The sequence below is a fragment of the Oncorhynchus gorbuscha genome, linkage group LG14, assembly GCF_021184085.1.
Source record: "Oncorhynchus gorbuscha isolate QuinsamMale2020 ecotype Even-year linkage group LG14, OgorEven_v1.0, whole genome shotgun sequence".
Classification (NCBI taxonomy): domain Eukaryota; kingdom Metazoa; phylum Chordata; class Actinopteri; order Salmoniformes; family Salmonidae; genus Oncorhynchus; species Oncorhynchus gorbuscha.
Genome location: NC_060186.1, coordinates 60,182,912 through 60,193,512, shown reverse-complemented (window position 1 = coordinate 60,193,512; position 10,601 = coordinate 60,182,912). Strand labels below are relative to the sequence as shown.

Sequence of the window (10,601 nt, the reverse complement as noted above, 5' to 3'; positions counted from 1 at the left end):
TCCAAAGCTCTTAGTTGCTGCAGAAATTGACCCACTATGCTGTTTACTTTGTGCATCTACATCATACAGCTGACTCTACCTTTAAAACATGTATAATACAGTTGGGAACGATGTGAAAACAGTGAATCTATATGATGAGGAGAGTCTAGTCGGAGCAAGGAGAGGGGATCCAGTGTACATTGGAATTACCTGTTTTTTTATCCTGCAACTATGATATCACCTCCTGTGACTTTGAGTAGAGCTTCCTTTGCCCCTCACACCACCAGTCTGTCTCCACCTGTAAAGTTGTCCTCTTGTTGTTTTGCACTTGACAGTGGGAAGTGAATACAGCTTTGATCATTTATATAGATTTATGTATATATAATTATGTATATATATTCTTTTTTTCCTCTTTTTACATTTAGATTTTTTTTGTAGTTGTTTCTTCATTGTTTATTTTTTCTCTCAGTTGTGTTTGAATGTGCCTGTTAGTGTGTATGCCCCGGATTGGTTGGAGCAGAGACAATGGCACAGAACATTTTGCCCAATGAGGATGAGGGAACCCCAGAGCTCCAGTCAATCGGCAGGTCACAGATGGGGAAAACAAACAATAACAAAAAAGAGAACACCTCTTTTCTCTCCAGTCCGTTCCTCAGTTTGTAACCTTATGACTGAAGTAAATACAGTATACCACATTGTGCTAGGAAAGCGTGTCCCATGTGTCCAGCAGAGGAAGGAGAGATGGAAGGAGGGATGGATAGAGAGATGGAGGAGGGGGGCATGTAGAGTCCAGATGAAGTTATGTCCCTTTGGCTCTGCTCCCCCCTCTCAGATCAGAACTGGTACCACTTCTTGTCTTTGCACTTCAGCATCATCTTTAGAGAGGGGAAAATGGAACACTAGTGTTACAGAAAACTCCCCATTGTCTTGCTCTAAGGGCTATTCCGGACACTAACCAATTTGTGTTATTAAACAGGAATTAAATGAGGAATTGGCATGCTCAGCTCAAAGGTTTGTGGTAACAAAAAATATTTGGGTGTAGGGTTCAAAAGCCATACACTGGAAGAAAGGAAAATCCTGCACTCGCTGAAATATTCTTTACGTTTTTATTGTCCGCGTTTCGAGGGCAGCCTTCGCCAGCGTTTGAATGCTGAAGAAAGCTGTTTGCTCTGACCACGTCCATTTGTTCTGACCTCTGCTGCTAAAAAAACAGACATTAAAACGTAAGAATATTTCAGTGAGTGTGGGTTCCTTCTTTTTTCCAGTGTAGCCTCATAATATAACACCTTCCTACAGGATGAAGTTGCCCCAAGACACTGATCTCAGATTAGTTTGATGTTTCGTATCATAATGTAACGTCTTACGTCGTGGGCGTGTTTGCCAAAGGAGTCGGCGCTGGCCAACATGGCAGCCGTCCTTTCGTCCAGCTCGCCCAGTTTCTGCCCTCTCTCATCCAGTGCTATCCGGGCACGCGCCAGGTCGGCCACCACGCCCGAGGCTGCCCCCTTCATGCCCTCCAGGCCCTGAGGACCTGGGATGTGCTGGGCAAGGCCACGGGACGCCTTACCCGCCTGCGTCTCACCAACTAGAGGAGAGGGGGAGAGGGAGAGCCAGAAAGACAAAGAGATAGGAAAAAGAGTGGGAGAGAATGAGATTGAGAGGGATAGAGAAATGTGGCAAACTTAACACTAAATATATAGATAAAATCGTTTCTCTGTGCATGTGTACACTATAGTATGTGTGTGTTATGTTCTATGTGTGTCACTTACATAGTTCCTCTCTGTCCAGGGAAGTTGCTCCTCCCCCAAAAAGGCCCTTGAAGAATCCTCGGTTGGGAGCCTCTGGGGTTTCCACTGGTGTGAACAGTTCTCCCAGCATCTCCTGAAACACACATACACACATTAACACAGTTGTATTACATGTGTGTGAGTGTGTGTATTTACGTGGTCCTGACCTGCAGGTTCTCACAGGTCTCCTGGCTGTATGTGATCCTCTGTATCTCAGTAGGGGAGGTGAGGTACATGGCCTGGCCCAGGTTGGTAAAGCAGAAAGTCCGGGCTATCCGCATGTCTGTCAGTGGCAGGTAGTTTACATCCAGCAATGGTCTCAGCCCCGGCAGACTGCAGACAGACAGAGAGAGAGACCACATACAACACAACGTTACTCAAACACAACATCATTCTACTGAGTGTGTTGTTCATGTAGAAACCTTGAGTCTAACCCTAGCATTCATTAACCTTTTTGGGATAGGGGGCAGAATTTTCACTTTTGGATGAATAGCGTGCCCAGAGTGAACTGCCTCCAAATCAGTCCCAGATGCTAATATATGCATATTATTATTAGTATTGGATAGAAAACACTCCAACGTTTCTAAAACTATTTGAATGATGTTTGTGAGTATAACAGAACTCATATTTCAGGCGAAAACTTGAGAGAAATCCAACCAGGAAGTGGGACATCTGAGGTTTGTAGTTTTCAAAGCTTGGCCTACACATTGAGATATGGATAAAGTTGCACTTCCTATAGCTTCCACTAGATGTCAACCGTCTTTAGAAACTTGAATGAGGATTCTACAGGATTCTATAAAGGAGGGGCTCATGAGACCTCTTTGAGTCAGTGGTCTGGCAGAGTGCCTTGGTCTCGTGACGTGCGCTCCCGACAGAGTTACCTCTCGTTCCAGTGCTTTTATTTAGACAAAGGAATTCTCGGGTTAGAACATTATTGATATTTTATGTTAAAAACATCCTAAAGATTGATTCCATACATCGTTTGACATGTTTCGAAAGGACTGTAACGGAACTTTTCAAGTTTTTTGTCTGGACGAAGTGCCTGCGCCTCATGAAGATGGATTACTGGGCTGAACATGCTAACAACAAGTGGCTATTTGGACATAAATGATGGACTTTATGGAACAAATCAGTCATTTATTGTCGAACTGGGACTCCTGGGAGTGCCTTCTGATGAAGATCATCAAAGATAAGTGAATATTTATTGTGTTATTTCTAGTGTTATTTCTAACTTTGTTGACTAACTTTGTTGACTTTTTATCTTTGGCTGAAAAAATGGTTGTGTTTTTTCGACTTGGCTATGACCTAACATAATCATATGTTGTGCTTTTGCTGTAAAGCATTTTTGAAATTGTATACGATGGGTAGATTAACAACATGTTTATCTTTCATTTGCTGTATTGGACTTGTTAATGTGTCTAAGCTACATTTTTCAAAAAAATATTTATGAATTTCGTGAGCTGCCTTTTCAGTGGAATTTTGCGGAACCCCTGCCCTAGAAAGGTTGAGCTCTTTATAGTAATACAGGGATTATCAGTTAGCTTTAGCATATGCATCTATTTTACGTGTGTGTGTGTGTGTGTGTGTGTGTGTGTGTGTGTGTGTGTGTGTGTGTGTGTGTGTGTGTGTGTGTGTGTGTGTGTGTGTGTGTGTGTGTGTGTGTGTGTGTGTGTGTGTGTGTGTGTGTGTGTGTGTGTGTGTGTGTGTGTGTGTGTGTGCATGTGTGCGTGTGTTTGTATGGCTCACTGACTCACCTGAGGGTCATGATGTGTCCGTTAGCACAGAAGCAGGCCACACAGTTCCCTATGTTCATCTGGACCACGTCAGCCCTCAGGACGAACGATGTCTCTGTGATGCTGTGTTTGAAGATGCAGTTCTGTGAGGGCAGTGCTATGACCTTAGCCTGTTTCTCAGAGCACACCACTGCATACTGGCTCTCCTGCAGCTCCTGGGAGGTGGAGGGTGACACAGAGACCGGGCGGCGTTTACGCGCCTTGTCTCGCTCCTCACTGTCGGCGCCCGCAGCGTTTGGCTCATACCAGGTCTCGAAGGCAGGGGGGAGGAAGGTTCCTGTGTTGTCCAGGAAGGCCATCCTCAGGATACTGCCCTTCAGTCGTGCCAAGGTACCTGGACAGATAAGTGGGATGGAATGTGTTGAAAATATATCTACAGTGCATTCAGAAAGTATTCAGACCCTTACAACCTTATTCTTTGGGAAAAGTCTCTGATTGGAGTCCACCTGTGGTAAATTCAATTGATTGGACATGATTTGTAAAGGCATCCACTATCCTATATAAGGTCCCACAGTTGACATTGCATATCAGAGCAAAAACCAAGCCATGAGATGGAAAGAATTGTCCATGGAGCTCTGAGACATGATTGTGTCGAGGTACAGATTTGAGGAAGGGTACAAATATTATCTACAGCATTGAAGGTCCCCAAGAACACAGTGGTTCTCCATCATTCTTAAATGGAATAAGTTTGGAACCACCAAGACTCTTCCTAGAGCTGGCCGCCCGGCAATAGGGGAGAAGGGCCTTGGTCAGGGAGGGGACCAAGAACCCGATGGTCACTCTGACAGAGCTCCAGAGTTCCTCTGTGGAGATGGGAGAACCTTCAAGAAGGACAACCATCTCTGCAGCACTCCACCAATCAGCCAGAACCCGGACGTGAACCCGATCGAACATCTCTGGAGAGACCTGAAAATAGCTGTGCAGCGACTGTGCAGGCCTCCTATCCAACCTGACAGGGCTTGAGAGGATCTGCAGTGAAGAATGGGAGAATCTCCACAAATACAGGTGTGTCAAGCTTGTAGCGTCAAACCCAAGAAAACTCAAGGCTGTAATCGCTGCCAAAGGTGCTTCAACAAAGCACTGAGTAAAGGGATACTTTTGTAAATGTGATACTTCAGTTGCTGTTTTGCAAACATTTCTAAAAATATGTTTTTGCTTTGTCATTATGTGGTATTGTGTGTAGATTGATGAGGGAAGAAATTATGTAATCCATTTTAGAATAAGGCTGTAACATAACAATGTAGAAAAAGTCAAGAGGTCTGAATATTTTCCGAATACACTGAATGTATAAAACATTTATTGGTATGTACAGATGCCGATTATGTGTAGAGCAGGATATCATTTTTGTCTGGAAACAAAGAGCTGTTAGCGTTCCTTATGTATTCATTAACATACTCACACACACACATCCATCCATTCACTCATAACCCAGACACCCACCGCTAGGTAAGACGATAACGGGCTGCAGCAGCCTTTGTTCCCCAGCAGGGGGGAGGTTGAGGGCCACAGCCAGCACTGTTCCCAGGGAGGTTCCCACGTATAGGCATGGTGTGATGGCGCTGTCCCCCTTCCGGGCGAATGTCTCACAGAAGTGGAAGGAGGTGATGGCCTCGCGCGCCTCCTTGTCGATGGACGTGACGGAGGAGGAGCGTGAACGGCTGAAGGAGTTGTCCCGGTGGTCTAATGGGTTGGCGCCCCGCGGAGGACATACAGACAGGAGGACAGTAGAGGAGAGGACAGAGAGGTAAAGCACCCGCACACACGTAGAGAAAACACACTACACACTACATGAATACTGTGAACAACAGCTGTATGATTGGTGGGAGCAGTTGGATTCTGACAAACAACATTGAGGTTGACATTTTATTCTATCACTAAGCTAAAATAGCAATTACACAGGAGCAGAAAACAGTGAGCAGACGTTCCTTTTAAAGAGGTCTAAAACACCTTGTGAAATGTTGAGTAAAATAGATTAGGCCAGCTGTAAAATAACTTGATCTGTTGAAGAAAACTCTTCTCCTTACATTGCAAACTGAGAGTTCGAGGTCCAGGTGCAAGGTTAAGACACATAGCAATAGAAAATGACTTGTTTTTATCTGTGGAGCAGATGGAACTCATAAAATGAATGGTTGGTCGTTGGTTGAAGAAGATTTGCACGTAGGAAACATGGGAAGATTTCACTAAAAATTTTACAACCTTGTACTTGTTTTATTCATTAGTACAAAAAACAACACATCATCAAAATTTAAAACCAGGTGTCAATATAACAAGCTAATACAGTTTTAGAAGCTCCCTGTGAGTTGCTGGAAAGATGAATAAACAAACGTTTATAAACTGTATATATCACAAACAACACTGTTGTTATACACTGAGTGCACAAAACATTAGGGACATTCCTAATATCAAGTTGCACCCCCTTTTCGCCTCAGAACAGCCTCAATTCATTGGGGCATGGACTCTACTAGGTGTTGAAAGCATTCTACAGGGATGCTGGCCCATGTTGACTTCAATGCTTCCCACAGTTATGTCAACTAGGCTGGATGTCCTTTGGGTGGTGGACCATTCACAAGGGAAACCGTTGAGTGTGAAAAACTCAGCAATGTTGCAATTCTTGACACACTCAAACCGGTGCGCCTGGCACCTACTACCATCCCCTGTTCAAAGGCACTTAAATATTTTGTCTTGCCCATTTGCCATCTGAATGGCACACATTCACAATCCGTGTCACAGTTGTCTCAATGCTTAAAAATCATTCTTTAACCTGTCTGCTCCCCTTCAGCTATACCGATTGAAGGTAATTTAACAGGTGACATCAATAAGGGATCATAGCTTTCACCTGAATTCACCTGGTCAGTCTATGTCATGGAAAGAGCAGGTGTTCATAATGTTTTGTACAATCAGCGTATGTCACAATTCAGTTAGTGTGTTATATGTCGACACCTCCAAAAATCTTTTACCAGACTATCATATCTCTGCATTTGACAGATTTGGCATATTCAATAAGGATCTGACCCCAAAAAAACCTCTCTTCCTCATCTTAGGGGTTCTGCCATTTGGGGTCCTAGGAAGGAAATTGTGATTTTTGTTTTTTGGGTAAACTGTACAGATAAAAAAATAAAAGAACAATGTTTCTTTCTGTATTTACATCTGTCGGTCTCCTACAAGAAAAGTGTTTTAACTTTTGGAAAGGACCAAACACAAAAGAAACAGGTAGGAAATATAAAATAGGAAGAGAATGCTGCAGAAAACACATATACGCAGAAAGCTCTATTGTGCAACAGAGTCCTGGTTAGTTTAGCGTAGCAGTTTGTAAAATACCCAACAGAAATGTACTGTATGTCTGTCCTCTCCACCTCTTGTCTCCAGGTTTGTCTTAAGAAGTAGCAGACACTGCCAAATGGTGATCATCAGTTAGTCTGACAGCATTTTTAAGGAAATATATAGGATATATCTATGCTTTTGGTAGTCATGAGGCCATCAACAGGGCTCTTTGCCACCTCTAGGGCATTATACGTATACTAAAATCTTATAGAAAATTACATAAGCTTCTATTAATGGAGAGTAACTACAGAGCTCACATTATTCCCGTGAGATGCTCATATCGGGAGACCATTTGGACTTAAGGATACAGTGAAGTCCAGTTTTGGGAGAAAAAAAATGTATTAAGAAACGCAAAATGTTAACACGAAGTTAAGGCTTACCCAAGTCTGGCTTTAGCTCAGTAGGCAAGCTTAATTTCCGTGACATCTTTGCTGGAAAAAAGAGAACACCCCTCTTTACAAACACACACCTAAGCTAACACGACAGGCCATGCAAAGCTAGCTAGAAGCTAGGAGTTAGAAGCTAGCAGCTAGGACTGGGATGTGGTTGTGCTTATAGCATTACTACACACATAAGCTTTGGTATAACTGTTGGCGTTTGCTTCATTCTGCTTCAGGGGAGGCAAAATGCTTTAGAATTAAACAGGAAGGAAGCATTAGGGCATCAGAGGAGACAACCCTGTTGAATCACAGAGGCATGCTGGGACGGACAAAATAACAACAAGTAAGTAAGCTATCGTACATAACACACACAGTGTCCTGGAAGAGAGGAATAGTAAGAAGATACACATTCATTCAGAACCCCCATGCCACAGGAGCATGCACCAAAGACAGGAAGGAAACAGGAAGTGAGTAGGATGGAAGAAAACAGTGGAATGACAGTACAGTACAAGCAGGGAAGCTGTATCTCTGGTAGGGCCTACAAGGCACTTTTAGCTAGGTAGTCAGAACTATGTTAACTTTTGGAGCCTTGTGAGGTTTTGGTTTTGACATTTGACTAGCCTTACAGTCCATTTCTATTATTTATTAACTAATGTTAGAGATGCTTTGCACATAAATCAAAGATATCTTAAAATTATTTGTCGTTTAAGAAAAGAACACACTTCTTAAACTGCCCATTTATCCTAAATCTATGAGGTAGAGAATGACAGTGTTCAGAATATAAACGTTGCCGCAAAGTCAACAGTGTCAGACAGACAGAAGACAGAGTTGGGAAAGTACAGAGTGACTACAGATAGACTGCTGTGATGTCATAACTACAGACAGCCAATCTGGAGCCGGAGTGAAGGAAGGACAATCATTGAAGGACAATTGCCACAGGCACATTTCACAATGTGACATACGTGCTACAAACATGTAGCATGCAATGGAGTTCTAGGGTATACCATTATAAGTGTGTGTCTGTGTGTGTATAAGATTTTATACAAGGTTTGTTCTAGGCCAAACAGTGATTCAGTGCCACTGAGGTGAAAACAGAGACCGAGACAGGTTGCTACAACAAAACAGTGGCTGACAACTTATCTTGTACATTGTACTATCCCTGCCCAAACTACTCCGTGGTTGAAGTCTTTGGCCACTCTTACCTCCTCTACCCCCACCTCCATTGTAGAATTGCTGATGGTTTGACGCCAACACTTTTGGGAGGAAGTAGATAGACGTGCAGTTAGAAACATCCTGGTACTTTACCATAACGCCTACCAATCACATTCGTGAAAGGACTGTTTTTCTACGTGTTATCATTGTAACATGAGAACCAATTGATAGCAGTTTGCCTCAATCTTAATTTTCAACTACCTGGGCGCATGCAGAATATTTGTAGACGTAGTGTACATTTTTGTTCAGACTAAATATTTTCCTAGCAGCCAAAACTTTAAAGCCTTGTTGACTCCCGACAATTCTAGAATCAATTAGGTGTAGACATATGCTCAAGTCAAGACTGGAGACCAGATATGCCATCCTCATAAATAGCAGATGTACAGAGGCAGTGTCTAGCTAGTGACACCAGACACTGGGGTTTGGCGTAGTTGGCTGAACACCTGGAACATAGCTAGCAGTGTGACTTCAGTCTCTGGGCTACTTATTTTTTCTGTGTGACCTTTTAAAATTGCAGCTCAGCTCTGTGTTTTAGCCCCAGTGTCTGTGTGTTAATGTCAAGCTCCCAGTAATGAGATGGAACTGGGTTGTTCTCAAATTAGCATGCCTCATCACCTCAAATGCTAATTTAGCGAACTGAGATTAGTCGTCCAGGACAGGGCCATTGAGGAAGCACCTTATCGTGACAGTAACTGTGGAAGGGACTATAACGTTTTGTTTGTACAAATCTGAAAAGGGCAGATGCTTGGATTAAGTTGTGTGAAAAGTATTATTGTTTGTTGTTGATCTATTCGTAACCATGTTCTGTAATGCTGTAGTAATACATACAGATGATTGAATATGCATCTCCTAGTTACATGATCAGATCTCACTTGAAACTCACAAGGAAGTTTGTAGTTCTGTTTCATTCCTACATCTGAAAATGACCCAGCATGATATGAGTAAAACCCACTGGAAAGGAAACCACTACATCCCGTCCTATAAAAGTCAAATGAGGTCTGGAAGACTCAGACAAAATCAATAGACAGAAAACAAATTATATGTGGGCATGTCATAGTATCATTTAAAAAAACATTTTTTTTTTAAGTGCAAGATTTGGGAAGGTCCATATGAACTAACCCTCCTTATAAACTAATGTCCTATTCGGTGGGAATCAATACATTTGTGTCTTGGACTGACTATAGAGTACTTATTCACTGATTCAGGGAGTTTAATGGTCCTAAACTGTCTAGTTAATCTATCCAATCTCTTATTTATTCTTCTTTCTGTTTTATTAAAAGTATATTTTATTTATTATATACATTATTATTTTATTAGGAGAGTGAAGTGTCAGTACACAAAAGAGACCTGTAAAAAAATGTTTTAATTTCAACTCTAAACACTCCGGTTGTAAACTTGACACTTCAATAAAGTCTGTGTGAAATCAAACTTTCAGACAGATAGAACTGCAACACTTCTGGTTTTCAAGAAAAAGGTTCCCACATCCAAAGGTGTGTGTGACATCTCAGAGAGAACCATATTCACCAATAGCAACCAAATCGCTCACATGCATTCCTAATCAAATTTAGGCAAAGATGTACTACCAGTTTTCTAGCATGGATTCATAATATTCAGGTTAGGTCAATATACGGTCTTCAAGTGAATCATGCTTATTTATGAGTCCCTTTACCCATAACAACCAACCTGTTACTGAACAAGTTGTTCTGGGTTCAGTGGGTGTTGTAACTGCTGTGGATACAGATGTAGGATCTTAATTTGAGCCAGTTCGCTACAGTAGGATAATCCTGCAGCAACAGGAAATGTGAAATATTATGTGGATTATAATTAATTATTGTAGGGGTTGATAGATTTTTTGTGAAGGAAAATCAAGTCTAAAATCTCAAAGTGGAAATTACAAACTTCAGAAGTCTTTTTATACCTCCAATACACTACATACACTGCATTGCAGGAAAGTTCACCTGAAAATGGGTGATCAAATTAAGATCCTGCATCTGTACCAGTGTAATGCCAACTCTAACATGCTGAAAGACAGTTTACCTGAAGTGGGGGATTTGCAGCGGTCCTCCGAGGCAGAACCCTCGTTGATGTCACACAGACCTGCAGCAGAAGTGACAGACATTGCATGACAT

At 42.2% G+C, this 10,601-nt stretch overlaps 1 protein-coding gene across 5 annotated transcripts in view; it reads right to left on the bottom strand.

Moving 5' to 3' along the window:
• Nucleotides 1-446: 446 nt before the first annotated feature.
• LOC123995244 (syntaxin-binding protein 5-like) overlaps nucleotides 447-10,601 on the bottom strand; it is a 159,246-nt gene continuing 149,091 nt past the window's right edge. For 3 of the 5 annotated variants that reach the window (XM_046298706.1, XM_046298708.1, XM_046298707.1), the window contains 9 exons: nucleotides 10,510-10,569; nucleotides 8,463-8,513; nucleotides 7,261-7,311; nucleotides 5,000-5,281; nucleotides 3,521-3,893; nucleotides 1,934-2,099; nucleotides 1,749-1,860; nucleotides 1,344-1,564; nucleotides 447-854 (listed from right to left, as the gene is read on the bottom strand). In XM_046298706.1, coding sequence (XP_046154662.1) covers nucleotides 813-854; nucleotides 1,344-1,564; nucleotides 1,749-1,860; nucleotides 1,934-2,099; nucleotides 3,521-3,893; nucleotides 5,000-5,281; nucleotides 7,261-7,311; nucleotides 8,463-8,513; nucleotides 10,510-10,569 — 1,358 coding nt within the window. In that variant the 3' untranslated portion in view covers nucleotides 447-812. The remainder of the gene's footprint in view (nucleotides 855-1,343; nucleotides 1,565-1,748; nucleotides 1,861-1,933; nucleotides 2,100-3,520; nucleotides 3,894-4,999; nucleotides 5,282-7,260; nucleotides 7,312-8,462; nucleotides 8,514-10,509; nucleotides 10,570-10,601) is intronic. The other 2 variants (XM_046298709.1, XM_046298710.1) reach the window with 1 other exon arrangement.